General features: G+C 36.6%; 1 protein-coding gene across 5 annotated transcripts in view; it reads right to left on the bottom strand.

Annotated features, from left to right (window-relative positions):
* Positions 1-18005, bottom strand: part of CCSER2 (coiled-coil serine rich protein 2) — a 194377-nt gene that overhangs the window by 85185 nt on the left and 91187 nt on the right. For 3 of the 5 annotated variants that reach the window (XM_024561424.3, XM_024561426.4, XM_045195917.3), the window contains exon 5: positions 11736-11898. In XM_024561424.3, coding sequence (XP_024417192.2) covers positions 11736-11898 — 163 coding nt within the window. Of the gene's footprint in view, positions 1-11735; positions 11899-12580; positions 12725-18005 lie in introns of those variants that run through there. The other 2 variants (XM_071221241.1, XM_024561427.3) reach the window with 2 other exon arrangements.

The raw sequence follows: 18005 nt of genomic DNA, 5'->3' as shown, positions 1-18005 counted from the left end.
ATGTTGGAAATTTTTTCTAACATAAATGTGAAAAGAATAATATACTGCCATACACCCTTAAGCTACATTCCCCAATTGGTAAACATTGACACGGTATGCTTCATACACATATACCTAAATCATTACTAAACAATCTGACAGTAAGTTCGATGTAACATAACACTTCACTAAAAGGACCATTTGAAGTCTGCTGGAAAAAAAAAAAAAGGGCATAATTGAGAAAACCAAGAGGGAGAAGAAGACAAAAATGGAACAGAAAGCAAATATATAGTAGAGGTTATTTTCATAAAATACAATGGCACTATTAAAACAGGAGGGGGGGAGGAATAAGACAGAGAATTTGAAATTTCACACTGTGAGAAGATAATGAAGTTCTCAGGAGAGAACCTGAGCCATTGAATTGTAACGGCAGGTAAAACCACGTTCTAAGAGTGCAAGTAAAAATACAAATCCAGGGATGAAGACAAAGAAGGTGAAAAAATAAACATGAGACAAAACAGGGATTACTAGATACCTCCTATTAAGGTGACATACACAAATTTGTATTTTTATACAAATTTTAACAATCATGGGTTTCTAGTAGAGAAGTTATATAGTGAAAGCAACAAGACACTGCAAGCTGCTTTGCTGAATACACAGGTAAGCCAGCAGTGTGTTAGCAAAGGCCACAAATGTGCCTTTGAGGTCTATGTGGACAATTATAGGCCAGGTGGGAAGTAGATATGAGGAACTTAACCAATGTATGTATAAGTGAAGGCAAAAGTGAGTTCAGTGGTTACAGAGGCATGAGAAAGAAATACCCACAATCACCAATATTATTTAACACTGTTCTATGAATACAGCCAATAAAATCAATAAGAAAAAAAATCAGACTAACCACAGAAAGAAATCTTTAAGATGTCAGCCTTTTTTAACCCATTAAAATGTAATCCATATACAGTATCAGCACCTGATATTCAACCAAAACATCTAACAACCACATTGCTGCATAATTACTTATAGTTTTAAAGGAATCTCCTAAAATTAGGTGGCTATATCTACATACTTCTCTACTTCTGTTCAAGCTTCTAGATTACTAAGATGTGTGATTTTGTGCTGAAGGTTCGTGATCATGGGTTACACTGGCAAGTGGAGATATATGTGTGTGTATATGAGAGGGAGGGAGGGAGGGGGGCAGGGAGGGAAAGAGAGAGAGAGAGAGAGAGAGAGAGAGAGAGAGAGACAGAGAGAGAGAGAGATTTTACAAGGGAAAAAGGAAGGTCTTTTTCTTCATTTATTTACTGAGTCACAATTTGACTTCACAGAACCTTTACTGTTTCTTTTCTCACCAAAAATAAAAATTGTATACTTAAATGTGTATATTTATATGTTCATGTTAATATTTCTTAAAGGCTTGATTCAACACAACTTCAATCAAAATCCCAACAAGTTATTTTATGAATATCAACAAAGTGACTTTAAAGTTTATATGAACAGGCAAAACACCCAGAATAATCAACAAAATATTGAAGAATAAAGCCAGAATACTGACTCTATCTGACTTTCAGACTTACCATATAAAGTCACAGTACTCAAGAGAGTGTAGTATTGACTAAAGAATAGACAGATCAATAAACCAGAATAGTGTCCAGAAATACACCCATCCACATAGAGCTAAATGATCCCTGACAAAGAGCAAAGACAATTCAAAAGCGAGAGGACAATCTTTTCTACAAACATACTAGGACAATTGGACATTCATGTACAAAAAAAAAAAAAAAAAAAAAAAAAGGCCCTATATACATTTCACAAAAACTAACTAAGATCAAAGACCTAAATGTAAAATGCAAAACTACAAGGTATCAAAGGAAAAAACTCAGGTGAGCATGGGTTTTGCAATAAGTTTTTAGATACCAAACAAAAAGTATAATCCATGAAAGAAAAAATGACAAGTTGGACTGCAAAAATGTTTGCTCTGTGAAAAACAACATAAAGACAATGAAAAGACAAGCCACAGACTGAGAGGAAAAATTTGTAAAATACATATCCGATAAAGGACTGGTATCTAACATATAAAAGGAACTCAGAACTTCTGGTCAACATGGTAGTGTAGGCAGACATGGCTTGCTTTTTCACTCAACCATATCAAAATTACAACTAATATATAGAAAAACCATCATTCAGAACCATCAGAAATCAAGCTGAATAGAAGTCTGACTACTACGGAAGAAACCATATCCATCCAGACTGATAGGAGGGGCCCAGAAGTGGAATGGGCTGGTCCCATACCCACGTATGGTGGATAAAAATTTGGGAGGGATATCTCGGAAACAAGGAGTCCCAACTCCACACCAGGCCCCTCAGCCCAGGATTCCAGGGACAGGAGGAGATGTTCCCACAACTTCTGGCTACAAAAACCAGAGTGGACTGAGTCGGTGGAAGAAACTGCTAGAGTCCCAAGCAGTTCCTCTTAAAGAAACCACCCATGGACTCCCTACTTAGACTCACTCCCTCTGAGGTCAAGCACCACAGTAGAAGCTTGAAAGGTACCAGTGGCTGAAGCGTCTGGCATCAAGGTGAGCAGAGGCCACTGTCCCTTTTCCAAATCCTCCCCCCAACAGAACCACAGAGCCAGCAAGCTAGTGTGATATGTGAGACTCCATCAACCTGTCTAACACTGTTTGACCCACCTTGGAAATCCCCAGAAACTCTGCCCCATCCAACTTACAGGCCACCCAAGCTGCTTTTCCATATGAATGACTGGTCTTGGCTCATGCTTCACAATTTCCTAAATCCGCTCAAACAAGCAACAGCTGGCTACAGTGAGTCCCAAATGTGGCACTAGCAGCAGCCCGCCTATATTCACAGCTTGGTTTCACCTAGGAATCTCCTAGCCCGGCACAAGCAGCAGCCATCTCAGATTGCTTTATGGCTCATCTGGGGTATCCCCAGGCAAAACACAAGTGGGGACTGAGTTTGGCCTGCGCCACCTGGGAAACCCCAGGGCCAGCTACAGCCCATGTGGGAACACCACCTCCCTGCCGCTGCACAGGTGATCCTCCATGGAGGCTGGAAATTGGTGGTAAGTGGTCAAAGGCAATTCTTGAACCTGACTGGCCTAGGTAAATCCCTCCCATTGATCTGCCAACAGCAACCAAGACTCAACTACATAGGAGGGTGTACTCAGCCTACATGAGGGGAGCACCTCAACTACCCAACTTGGGTGATAGGGGAGGCTGTGCCAGCTACTGCACCCTACAGGACACCTACTACATTAGGCCACACTACCAAGACACGGAGTCAAAGCAGCTCTACCTAATATATAGAAACAAACACAGGGAGGCTGTCAAAATGAGGAGACAAAGAAGCATGGCCCAAATGAAAGGTCAAATCAAAACTCCAGAAAAAGAGCTAAAGAAAATGGAGATAAGCAATCTATCAGATGCCGAGTTCAAAATACTAGTTATAGGGATGCTCAAGGAACTGAGTGAGGATCTCAGCAGCATAAAAAAAGATCCTGTCAGAAACAAAGGATACACTAACTGAAATAAAGAACAATTTACAGGGAAATGACAGTAGAGTGGATGAAGCTGAGAATCAAATCAATGATTTGAAACATAAGGAAGAAAAAAACAACCAGTCAGAACAAGAAAAAGTGAACCCGAATAAACAAGTATAGTGTAGGCAGACTCTGGGACAACTTCAAAGAGGCCCGACATTCACATCATAGGGGTGCCAGAAAGGGAAGAGGAAGAGCGAGAAACTGAAAATCTATTTGAAAAAATAATGAAAAAAGACTTCCCTAATTTGGTGAAGGAAATAGACATCAAATCCAGGAAGCACAGGGAGTCCCAAACAAGATGGATGCAAAGAGGCCCATTCCAAGACACATCATAATTAAAAAGACAAAGGTTAAAGATAAAGAGAGTATCTTAAAAGCAGCAACAGAATAGCAGTTAGTTACCTACAGGGGAGTTGCCATAAGACCGTCAGCTGATTTCTCAAAAGAAATTTGCAGGCTAGAAGGGACTGGCAAGAAGTATTCCAAGTCATGAAAAGCATGGACCCACAACCTAGATTACTCTATCCAGCAAAGCTATCATTTAGAATTGAAGGGCAGGTAAAGAGCTTCCCAGACAGGAAAAAACTAAAGGAGGTCATCATCACCAAACCATCCTTAGATGAAATGTTAAAGGGGTTTATTTAAGAAAAAGATCAAAAATATGAACAAAAAAATGGCAATAAATACATATCAACAATTGAATGTAAAAAAACAAACTGAGCAAACAAGAACAGAGACAGAATCATGGATACAGAGAGTGTTTTGATGGCTACTAGATGGGAGGAGGGTTTGGAGGAATGGGTAAAGAGGTGAGGGGATTAAGAAGTACAAATAAGCCCTAGCTGGTGTAGCTCAGTGGGTTCAGCACCAGACTGTGAACTAAAGAGTCACTGGTTCGATTCCCAGTCAGAACACATGCCTGGGTTGTGGGCCAGTTCCTCAGTAGGAGGTGCACAAGAGGAAATCACATACTGATGTTTCTCTCCCTCTTCTTTCTCCCTCCCTTCCTCTCTGAAAATAAATAAAGAAAATCTCTTTAAAAAAATTTTTAAAAAGGAAGTAGAAATAGGTAGTTACAGAATAGCCAAGGGGATATAAATACAGTACAGGAATTAGAGTAGCCAAAGAACTTGTACGCATGACCCACGGATTGCCTGAGAGAGTGGGGGGTGCTGAGTGGAGGGGGACAAAGGGGTAAAAATCAAGACAACTGTAATCAATAATTTATAATTAAAAAATAAAATATAGAAGGAACTCTTAAAATTCAACAAGGAAAAAAACAAGCCAATTTAAAAATTAGCAAATATAAACAGACATCTAACTAAACAAAATGTACAGGTAGCAAATAAACATATAAGAAAAACTCAACATTATATATCATTAGGTAAATGCAAATAAAAACAATGAGATATAACTTCACACCTATCAGAATGGTTAAAATGCAAAACACAAAACCAAATTCTGAGGAGGATGTGTAGCAATAGCAGCTCTCATTCACTGTTGGAAGAAAAACGTACAGCCGCTTTGTAAGACACTTTAGAAGTTTCTTACCAAACTAAACATTTACTATGTTGTCCAGCAATTGTGCTTCTTGTTTTTACCAAAAGGAGTTGAAAACTTATGCACACAAGTGTTTAGAGCAGCTTTATTCATTATTGCCAATTTTGGAAGCAGTTAAGAGGTCCTTTAGTAGATGGACAAACAAATTGCAGTACATCCATACAATGGACTGTTATATAGAGGTAAAAAGAAAGAAGCTATCAACTCATGAAAAGATAGGGAGTAACCATAAATGCATATTGCTAAGTGAAAACATCCAATTTGAAAAGGCTACATACTGTCCATTTCCAGCTATATGGCATTCTGGACAATGCAAAGCTACAGAGATGATAAAAAGATTAGTGTTTGACAGCAGTATTGCCAAGGGTGGTGAGGCTGGGGAAGAGGAAGGGATGAATAGCTGGAGGACATAGGATTTCAAGGGCAGTGAAATTAGTTTGTATGACACAGTAATGGTAGATACATGCCTTTATACATTTGTCAAAGCCTACAGACATAGAATGCATGTACACACATAGAATGAATCCCAGTGTAACCTATGAATGTTAGTTAATAATAATGTGTCAATATTGACTCATCAGTTGTAACAACGAATGCAAGATGTTGATAATAAGAGAAACTGTGTATAAAAGAAGGTGAGGGAGTACTTTACGCTTAATATTTTTGTAAACCTAGAGCTGCTATAAAAATGAAGTCTATTAATTAAAACAAAGGGGAAAAATGACAGAATGAAAAGGAAGTACTTCTGGAATGGCAGAATAAATATCTCCAAAAATTCACTCTTCCATAAAAGCACTGAGAACATTGGCAAATTAGTCAAAATCAACTTTTTCAGAACTCTGTAAATCAACCTAATACTTGCAACAATGAAGGAGCACTTATTAAAAAAAAACCAAACAAACAGCTGAACCTTGGTGAGGCCAACAAGCTCTATGGCATTTTAATTTATTCTACTGCCATACTTACCTCACTAGTTCTGTGGTAGCTTGAAAAACAAGTCTTACAAGCATGGCAGCTATGAAATTCAGCAATCACTAGGGGGTGGGCTGGTGGGCTGGGAGGTAAACTGTGTTTGAAACTCAAAAAACACCATTTCCAGACAACTGTTACTATTTGACCTTAACCGGTACCTCCCTAGAAAATGCCCATTCTCAGCAGTTGTACTTGACCTGATTAGGAATTCATTCCGTGGAAACAGCCTTATCTCTTGTGTATTTGTTAAAAAAATTAAAAAATCAGTGACAATTATTTAAAATCCCAGTTGTCTGAGACAATGACACCAACTGGGACAAACAAGATAACCAAAAAATGTCTACTAAGGAAAACCTGAGGAATGAGACATCCACAGGAGGTTTTGAAATGCTCTAATGTATTCTTGGGCACATGCATATGGATGTGTGCACCTTTGGCTACCTTGAGCCTCTGAGCAAGCAGGAAATGAAGGTAAAGGCAGAACTACAAATTGCTTACCAGGTTGCTGAAGATTTCCCAAAACATACACACATAAAGAGCTCCTTGGCAAAGGCTAGAATACTTATTGGTTCAAGGCATTAGCTCATAATCATTAGCTCAACAAACTCTAAGATATGATAAACTAAAAAAGAGACCTATCATAGTTACAAGTTTAAAGCCAAAGAAAAAGTGAGAATTCTGAATGCAGAAAGAAAAAAGTAAACTATTATGTAGAAGACATAGTCAATAAAATTAACAGCTGATTTTTCATCAGAAAGCAAAGGAGCTGAAATGTTAAAAGAAAGACCATCAAACAAGAATTTAATATCCAGTAAAACTATCCTTCAAAACTAAGAGAAATTAAAAAGAATTGTACAGATGTTACCTATGTAATTTTATTAACCAATGTAACCCCAATAAATTCAATTAAAAATTAAAAAAAGAAACTAAGAGAAATTAAAACATTCCCTTGCAGACAAAAACTGAGAGTTTGTTCCTATCAGACCTTCCTTGTAAGACATATTGAACTTAGAGAATTTGATACCTCCTTCGCATTAATGGACAGAACTGGGAAGAAGGTCAGCAAGGAAATAGAAGACTTGAACAGCACTACAAACTAACAAAACCTAAAAGATATCTATAAGACATATGTGGAGATGAAACTACTAACCAAAAAACTTGCCACAAAGAACTGCCCAGGCCCAAACCTCTTCACTGGTGAATTCTACAAAACATTCAGTGAAGAATTAATAAAAATCTTCTACAAATTCTTCTAAAAACAGAAATAAAATAAACACTTACCAATTCAATCTATGTGATCATAACACCAAAACCACACAAAAACATCTCAAGAAAACAAAAGATCAATATTTATTATGTCTACATAAAAATTCTCAACAAAATACTAACAAACTGAATCCAGCAACATATAAAAGGATTATATACCATGACTAAGTAGGATTTATATGAGAAATGCAAGGTTACTATCAATGTCATACAATAAATTAAGAGAATGAAGGAGAAATTATTTTAACAGACACAAATTGCGTTTGACAAACTCCAACACCCTTTCATAATAAAAACATTCAACAAAGAATGAATAGAAGGGAACTTCCCCAACCTGATAGAGTATCTATGAAAAACCCACAGCTAACGTCATATTTAACAACAAAAGACTGAATGCTTTGATTTTCATGTGAGACACAAGACACAGATGGCTGCTCTCACCACTCCTATTCAACATCCTACTGGAGGTTCTAGCCATAGCAATTAGGCTGGAGAGAAAAAAAGAAAAGTATCCAGATTGGAAAGAAAAAAGTATAACTACTTCTACTCTCAGATGGCATGATCTCGTATATAGAAAAGCCTAAGGAACTAATGAGCCAGAGGGTTATATGAGCCATGCATATGAACATTAGAAGCACTCAGGATTGTGGCAAAGCTTACTATGAAGAGGGAAAGTGAGTCAAAGGCTAAGATGTTTGTGAGCTAGAGTTATGGACCAGTAAGGAGGAGCTGATACAGCCACATACCCTAAGGGTCAAAGGAAAGAGACTGAATAGTAATTCACTTAGAAGTGGCAATGAGAAGTAAACACAAGACCCCACCACTAAACACTAAAGTACTAAAGTAAATTAAAAAATAAGAATTCATTTTAAGAATGCTACTGGGGAATCAGTAGATTTGGGAAAGAGGTTTCAATTTCAATCAGAAAATGTAGAAAAAGAGGTCAATGTGTGAGTTTGTTAAGATCTGAGAGAATTCTATACAGCACAATAGGAAGTATAGGGAAAAAGGAAGGTCTGGACGAACAGAGGAGTGAAAAAATAGGCCAAGTGTAAAGAGAGCACAGTATTATGACAGAAATACAGTTCCCTGACTTAGGACGGTTCTAATCACAATTTTTCAAATTTATGATGGAGTGAAAGTGATATATATTCAGTAGAAATTGTACTGAGAATTTTGAATTTTGATCTTTTCCTGGACTAGCAGTATGTGGTACAATACTCTCTCATGATGCTGGGCAGCAGCAGCAAGCCACAATTCCAGTCAGCCACGTGATCACGAGGGTCAACAACCAATACTCTGTAGTGTATTCATTGTGTTAGGTGATTCTGTCAAACTGAAGGCTAATGTAAGTGTTCTAAGCACCTTTAAGGGAGGCTAAGCTAAGCTACGATGGTTAGGTAGGTTAGGTGTATTAAATGCATTTTTGACTTATGGTATTTTCAACTGACAAAGCGTTTAAAAGAACACAACTCTTTCATAAATTGAGGATCTGTCTAGAGGAAGTAGATCAGTGTTTCTGAACCACCAGTCCCCTGAGTTACGGATAAGACATAATCCTATAATTATGACAATGTTGGGAACTGAAGGACAGACAGGACAGGGAACTAATACCCAAGAAATCACAGAATGGAAAGAGGAACTTTTATACATGTAATATTAAAAATGATCTGGGGTTAATGCATCCAAACCTTTTTTACATCAAGGCATAGAGAGAAAATGATAGTTTTAAGGTATGCTGGAGTAAGGGTTGTCTTGCACAAGGAATCTCTCTCTACCACCCATCTAGTTCTAGGGGAGCTAGATGTCCCAAACTCCAAATGCCCTGATTAACTTAACTATTCATGACAAAATGGTATACCACAGCCCATGTTGGGAAATTCTGCACTAAATGAGTCATATTAGAAACTCCCAAGAATGCTCTGCATTTCTCTCTCTTCATTAAGAATTACCAATGTGGATGATCCACAAATCGCTAGTCCTTCAAAATATCTGTGTAGGAGATTTGTGGTCATATGTTTTGGGAAATGGCTACATATTCTATCTTTTACCACCTTGTGCAAAATCATAATACTATATACATTAAAGGCACTGTGGAGTCTATTAAAAAACTCGTTTAACTTTATTTAATTTGTTCATTCCCACACTCATCTGATCAGAGATATCTGCACCTACTGACATCCAGGAAATAGTTTTTGGAAAATGTGGCTTAACTTTTCTGACAGATAAACTAATCAGCTTCAGTTTGATCATTCCCAGGGACAGAGATTACTACCTCCAGGTAATCTGTTTCATTTTGTACAATCTGATTAATAGTGTGTCACTTTAAGATGAAATTTGCTACCCTTTATCTTTTAATGCATAGTTTTGCTATCTATAGTTAGAAATCACACCTATTCATTCCTACAAATGACCTAGCAATCCAATTCTAAATGTTGAGTAGTTCTTTGAAAATGCCACACTATTTCATAAATGGTTTTGCACGTTATTTTTTTTTTCATCTGAATACTCATCCTTCTACAGAAACCACTCCTCTGCAATCTTTACAGTCATAATTATCAGTTCAATAGTAACTTCCTTTATACACCATTATCCCAGAAGACAACCAGTTGCTGCTTGCTTCTACAGTCCTGTAGATATCACTGCCCTACACTAATACTGCACTATAACTATCAACAATCTGTCACTGCACAGACTCAACACCCTGTCAGCAGGAAGTACCTGCTACTCATCTTTTTATGGGATGGAAGAGGCACATGAATATTCTAGCTAACCAATAATTGCAATGATTCCAACTGAGCCCACACATTGCATAATTCTTTTTATCATCTTCAAAACAATGCTTCAAGAAGCTATTACCATTCCACAGCTCTCACGCAATATACAAATTTATCCCAGCTTGAGAATTGAGCAGAGTTCAACATATACGTTCTCAGTGAATATTTGTGAAATGGTTGAAGAAATCTTATCTGAAGTATAAGCAATGGTTCACATTTTAGTTAGACTTCTAAATTTTCATAATCGAGCCTTAAATTTACGTGCTTATATACCAACCATCAAAGATGTGGGAAGTAAAATCTTCAGATGAAGACTATGTTTACAGTAGATTCTTGTGTGATAATACCAACTCTCTGACATCCACTCCTTATCAAAAGCCCAGGTATGAAAAACAGAACAGCCAAAATAATGCCTGAGAGGATATGTACTGCATGCATTCTTTTAAATCTTCTAAATTTTATTATTGTATCAAATTATACCAATAGAAGGATTTTTAGTTGGACAACATCATTTCAAGACACACTGTAGAACCACCTTTTCTCACTTGGACTAAAGTTCTCTGCAGCTTACTGAAGAACGTAAGTAAGAAATGAACTTAAGGAATTTATGATTATTTCTACTATGGGAAGCTGTCTGAGACCTGCCCATTATATCACAAGGCATTTTCCTTATAAGAATGCATACAAACCAATCTTTTTTAGGTTTCTGTCTCATAAAAGGCAATCTTTTCAGGAGAAATGTGCCCTTTATTTTATGTACTCTGTAACTCTCATTATAGATCAAGTTTTATTCTTTGCTTTTGCTGCAAGGAATGTTATAGCCAAAATTTTTTTCTTACTTCAAGAGTTAGATGAGGCCATGTGTTTCCCTTCCACAACTTCTTTTCCCAATTTTATTACTTGTATTGTAAATTAGCTCCAAAATAACCTCAAGTCCCCAGTGGAACACAACAGAGAGTGAAAAGGAAAAAGAAATTAACACCTACAGTGCTCCAGGCACTCGATCCTTAACCAGTGAGGAAAAGCTATTACAAACTATATTCCACAAATGATAAACTGAAGTAGAGAGGGTTTAAATAAATCACCTAAACTCACAAAACTAATATGTGCCAGGCCAGGGATTGATCCCAGGCCTGAATGACTACACAGCCACATTGTACATAAGGTCTAATCAAATTAAAGACTACTATGCTATGCTTTGAAAGGAACAGAATTCTAGCACTGCACAGTACCTTCTTTTGTTTTCCACAGTACTTGAGAAATTTTTAAACTTGAATTTATATATGCCAAAGAAATTACTCAGCACTAATTTTACATTATTCAAGAAACAACAAACTTCAACAAAGCCAACATTTAATCATTCCCAAATGAGAACTAGAAAATCACACCAAAACTTAAAGTCAAAATAGCAGACATAAATAAAATATTTATATTTATGATAAAGTTAACAAAAAAAGATTTGAGCCAAAAGAAAAAATTAGACATGCTATTCTAAATACTACCACATTTAACTTGCTATGTTTTTTGATGCCCATTGAAAACCAGGCCAAAAAAAAAGGGGGGGGGTAAAGGGGAAATTATGACTCGAAATTAATCAGAAGATAGAAAATTAGACTCACCTGCTCAAGTCACTTTTTCCATGGTGATGATAGCGGTCAGGATGGCTGAGGTGGTAATGTTCCTGTCCACCCCACCTCTGGGGTGGCCTTTTCCAAAATCCTTCCTGAGACTGCCGAACATTTCTGTCTGATCGATCAAAGCGATTCATATTGTCATGCTCCACTAGGCAGATTCAAAAGCAAACAGTATAAATATGTACATACTCTTTAAAAACTAATTATTTATAGTTTGATCATTAAATGCTGCTGAAATTATAAAATATTCTGAAAAATATCAATCATTTATGTTAGCTAATCACAAAATCAAAATTTCCAGAAGAAAAATAACCAGTTCTTTGGTAAAAACTGAACTTTACATCATTTGAACTGAAGAAAATTATTAAAACCTTCATATCACAGTCACTTAAAATAATAATTAATGGCCTCAGTTTTAAAACAAGCAAATTATATTTGAAGTCAACATTATACATTTTAAATACCAGTAATCAGTTTTAAGTGGTTTTCATCATTATCACTAGTTGATTCTGACTTCAGAATGAAAATAAGTAGATTTTAAGTCTAGTAGAGAATTCATTCCTAAAAGTGAATGTCACAATTAATTTTCCCTGATTTCAAGAAGCACAAATTAGCTTTTCATCACAAACAAATCATATTTTTAATTAAGCTCACAGTTTTAGAAACACGCTTCGATCTGCCTGCAGTAAAGCTTGTTCAGTAAGTTTAAAATGCCACTGAAAACAAAGCCAGTACTTTGCAGCAACAAATAGTACACTCCCTGAAATCCAAATGCCACAAAAACACGAAAAGAATCTCTCTGAAATACCCCAAGTCTCTCCTTCACTTACCCAAACACTTTTTCCTCACATATCTGAGCACTCGCTAAGAGAGTTACTTTGTACAAGGGAGACATTGTGTTGCCTGCTGCCTACTCGGACATAGCTGCACACAAGGCACTGACAAACAGGCCTTCCTTCCTGCTGGATTCCCAGCCCTCCCTGTGGGAAGCCAGCCCAGTTTACCCTGTGACTCCATCTTCGCCCAGTGCTTACATAGCTACTGAGTTAGGACTGTTACTAAAAATACAACTCAACACTAATCCAAGCTAGGAACAGGAAAGGATTCTGTAGTTTGACAATTATTACACAAGAAAGTTCAAATCATGCATGTTCAGAAATCCTTGTGATAAAAAAGCTTTAAATATCAATGTAATCCCTTATTAAAAAAAAAAAAAATACCTCATTATTTAAGTGATAGTTTTCACTTAACCTAAAATTTGAATCTGAAATACAGAGTGTTTCATTACAGTATACCAGATGAAAAACAAACTTTCATACTCCAAAGATAATGCACTTAAAGTATAGATGTTCATTCTCATGTACACTGAACTCACTGTAATATATTTCTTCTAAATGCACAATTCAAATAAGGTTTTAAAAGACACTGAAATTTTGTTTAAATTCATCAGAGGGATCAATTTTGGGAAAAAACTGTATGTTTTATAGTTTTTAAAATGACTTTTTTAAGGGAAAAAATTAAAAGAAGCCTTACATTGGAAATTATTTCAAACAATTTCTTATTGAGATAAATTGAAATCTGTTTTTTAAAATTCAATTGTAGAAAACCAGCCTGAAGATAAATAAAAGCATGGTGACCATGATGCAAAAAAAAAAAAAAAAATCATTAGTAGAAAATGAAATTGCAAAAGAAAAATAAATCTAAAAATAACCTTATGAAGGCTTAAAACTGTGTTTAATTTACATTCATATCACACTCATAGACTTTAGGTTAAGTTCCTTAAGTATTTCTACATGGCATTAAAATATTAATGTTAGTTTAAGGAACTCTATTCAGCTGAGGGATAATATATACCTAATTTTAAATGTTCTGAGTTCACAGTTTTCTCAAATAGGGCAAATAAAATTCAAGTCACTCCCCACACAAGAAATTCTATAACAACATCTGATATGTAATTAGCACATCATCAACACAGTGCACAGAGTAACAAGAAGCAAACAACCCAGGCAAACAGGTCAGAAGATAAGATTAAATACTGTGGGAAATTACAATGCAAAAATGGACGTGAGGTTTTTCTGTTTACTAAAGGTTGTTGGTACCAAACATGGCCTTTAAATTAAAGTACCTTTATTGAAATATGAATAAACCTGGGCATAATGACAAGTAAGTACTAGAAACAAACATTTGTCATGACCACAAAAGATGACTAGTAGAAATGAGAAAGAGGGGCTTACTTCTCAAGAGATATGACTGCTCCAAGAATCTGTAGGAAGGGCCCTGCTATACTTCTACCTAAGGCACCCATCAGTCATGTGTTTATATACTTTAAAATGTGACTAAGAAGATAAAGTGAAGTAACTTCAATGGTAGTTTCTGAGAAAAGGCTGAGTTCTTAAACAGAGTTAAAGAAATAATATAGAAGGAAAATGATAGCAAATAAAATTACAAAATGGAGATAAATCAAAGCTAGTTTCCACAGTTTCTAGTTTGTAGAAACTAGTTTCTAGTTTCTTCCAATAAAGAAACAAGACAAAGAAGACTATGAAAGGAAATAAATCCTTCTGAATGTGTGATATCATAGGAAATGATGGGGCAAACCTAAAAGCATCCTGGTTTGAAAAGTTTTAACCCAATATGCTGACCAAAACTATCTATACACAGCAGATTTGGCCCTAGCTGTAAGTTTACAAGTGGTGAATAAAAGGCCTTTTGGAAGGAGGTTTCCAGCTCCAATGTAAAAGGCAACACATTTTGGTACATAGGGGGTTTTGGGTTTTTTTTTTTTTTTTTTACTGTAAGTAGGAGACAGAGAGATAATACCGGGACTTAAACCCTCTGAGGAGGTAAAGAAGATCTAACACAGCTAACTGACAGGTATGGCATGTGGGGACGGACGCCTATGTCTAACACTCATCATATACATTTCTTCTAATTTGATAAAGGAACAAAACATGAGACCAAAAGTTACCTAGGTTATCTTTCTGGTAGCCTGTCCTAAGAAGGTAATGGAAGACACAGATAGTAATATTTTCGTATGTTGACTAACAATTGGCTATGAAGATAATGGGAAGAAATTATACATCACAAAGCCTTAAAAAATGTGCTCTGCAGGATGTTTTAAAATTTGATCAGGAAAGGTTTTAACTGAAATTTGGCTTGAAAGTGGAAAAACCTGTGTAAAAAGGAAAAAACAAAACAAAACCATGAACCTTGCTATTACTAAATATAATCAGTACTCAAAAATATAAATTTCTAAAAGAAAGTATGGTAATTAGAAAGTGGTCAAGGACAATACTACTAACCTCATAGGACTATACCTCAATAATAAGTTTAGCAAAAATGCGGCCTTAGAAAAAAATAACATAAATAAATGAGATTTAATAGGCACCATAACTTGGTGGGTGGAATTCAGGAGGTAGACATCTTTTTCAACTCAGAAAAGTTTAAAACCAGAGTGAGTAGAGGAAACAGCACATATAAGAATGGACACATGATAGAAATTTCACAAGTCTGAATATTATATACTGTGAATGTGCCAAACGCTAGGTTTTAATCCATAGGCAATGAGTGACTATCAGAAGTTCCTGAGCAAGAGAATAATGCAATACAACTATGCTTTTGATATAACTGTGAAGCTTGAAAAAATAAATAAGACACCTACTAAGAAGTGCTCCTTGTGCCTAACTGAGCTCAAATTTTGAAAAACAGAGCCTAGCAACCATTTTTACACAGGGGTCTCTCACACAAACTATAATTCACAGAGAAGCCTGGGCTGAACTGCCTGCCTCTGCTTTAAACTGCCTACCTGCACTGGGTTTCCACCATCTGGGACTGCCCATATAAAGGAGTTCCTAGAATCATATTTGAACCAATAGGATTGAGGTTTTCCCCATCCAATCAGAGCTGTAAATCTCTGGGCAATCAGAGCAGCTCTAGTCTGACCAATCAAGACAGTGCCTTTGGGACCAATCAAACTGAAGATTTAGTCCTAATTTGCATGAGGACGGACCAATCAAAAACCGAGGGTGGGGACTCTGTACATATAAGACAGCTTCCTCTGGCTTGGGGAGCATCCTTTCCCTTTCCACTGAAGACTGAAGACTGTGTCTCCCTGGCTGAGCTGAAAAACTGAAGATGTCTCATCAGAGCAGGGCAGAACAGCCCATCAAGGAGCAGAGCAAAGCTGTGTAGCCAGAGAGGGGCCTGGCCCCAGGGCTGCCTGGCCCCCGCACTGTTCTATTAGACAATTCTATCACAACTGAGTTGTTCCACAGCCGTGCTGTTTTTACAGCGTGGTGAATCAGTTGAACTGTTTGCACTGAATAAAGTTTCCTTCTTCATCATACCACAAATTGAGGATTCCCATTGGCACTGAATTGACACCAACAACCACCAGTTGACACACAAAACTGTTCAGTTAAGGAGACATTTTAGAACAAATCTCAAATACCTAATGGTCTGCCAAAATACATTCAGATTCCAAAATTGTTTCCTTATGAGATTCCTTGATCAAGGAGAAAGAAAAATATAAAAGAATTAAAACAATTTATCTTTTACATCCTCCAGAATCGTAACTCAAACCAAAAGTTCTTTCTCCTATTATTCTTCCCTCATTCTATGCTCCTTGATTTCTCTCTGCACAATCTCTCCCTCTGATTTGTTCATTTTCCCCCAAAGCTGGCCAGAAACCTAAAAACCCATTAAAGTTAAACCTCCTTCAGAAGAGGGGTTAAAAACCCTTAAGGAATTTTTTTTAAAACCTGGTTCTCATTCTGAGCTGAGAGCCATGGCTACATACTTTCTAAGGTCTAAACAAGATCGTTAGAAATTTGCAGAGTAATTTAGAACAGTGTAAGGAATTGATAATCCAGAGCCCCCCAGATCTACACCATTAAGCTCATACATTAGAGGAAACTCCAGGAGCAAAAAAACAGAATGGAAAAAGCACAGTGTGAAGAACTTAATAACTTAGGAACCCATGACATTGTATAGAGGAGGAAAAAGTTTTTCTCCACCCTCTTAAGGCCTGAAAATTAAACTGATGATACAGATTAACAAGAGAAAAACATAGAAATAGATTTAATATAATACATGACATGGAACCTTTGTAAGGAAATAAAGATCCAAAGAAACCTTTAGACCTGTGTATTTTTATGCTATGTTTGATGAATACTGGACAGTCACGAAAGAACATGACTGGTTAAGGAGCATTGGGTAATTGTAGAAAACAGGGGAATACTTAGCAAGGCCTATTGTTCAGGATTATCTTTGGTATCCTTCTGTCTTCAAAGAAAAGGATGTATTGGGAGGGCAACTCTCACATGAGGATTTTATAACCAGTTTCAGGGAAGAAGGGAAAAGAGGGGAACAGGTCAAAGTGACTTTCCCCTCCTGCTATCTTCTTAAATTCTTTCAGCTTAAAATATTCAATATGCCAAGGTGCCATATTTCGGGGTAGGGTGTCCTGAACTCAATTGCACAAAAAAACCCAAAAGAAGTTAGAAAAGGCCTTTCAGAGGCTCTCAACAAAATTATTTTCTATGAACGTAGACTGGGCTCTGATTCAGCTCTCTAAGTAAAGATAAATCCACTGCAGCCTTCAAGGATCGACTAACACCTTTAGATAACATTCAGGAGTAGATTCTGAAAGAGATGTGACCCTATCTTTCTCCTCGCTCTTCTGTGAAAAATTTTAAAGCAGAAATACCATAAATAGCTTCATTGACAAACTTCCAGTGCTTGGAAAGAACCTTAGAAAAAAAAGCAGAATAAGACTCAGAATATAGTCTTTCACATATAGCAACTAGATACCTCCACCACACTCAGTTAAACACTGAAGGAAAGAATCTCTTAACACATTTACAGATACTATAAATAGCAGGGCATTCAAAAAATAAGTGTCCTGCCCCAGCTGGTGTGGCTCAGCAGATTGAACACCAGCCTGCCAACCAAAGGGTCACTACTTCAATTCCCAGTCAGGGTACATGCCTGTGTTGCAGGCCAGGTTCCCAGTAGGAGGCGCTCGAGAGGCAACCACGCATTGATGTTTCCTTCCCTCTTTCTCCCTCCCATCCCCTCTAAAATTAAATAAATAAAACCTTTAAAATATATATTTTTAAAAAGTGTCCTATATTGCATTAAGAAATAAAATAGAAAAAGTAAAATGGGTGATGAATAAAAGTGTTCTACAAAAGAAACCAAGTACCCAATTTCTGGTTTCACCCTTAAACTCAAAAATAATTTAAATATTTAAGG

This window comes from Desmodus rotundus, chromosome 4 (assembly GCF_022682495.2).
Source record: "Desmodus rotundus isolate HL8 chromosome 4, HLdesRot8A.1, whole genome shotgun sequence".
NCBI classification, from domain to species: Eukaryota; Metazoa; Chordata; class Mammalia; order Chiroptera; family Phyllostomidae; genus Desmodus; species Desmodus rotundus.
Note: the sequence above shows the minus strand (reverse complement) of the source record. Positions and strands in the feature narration are given on the sequence as shown.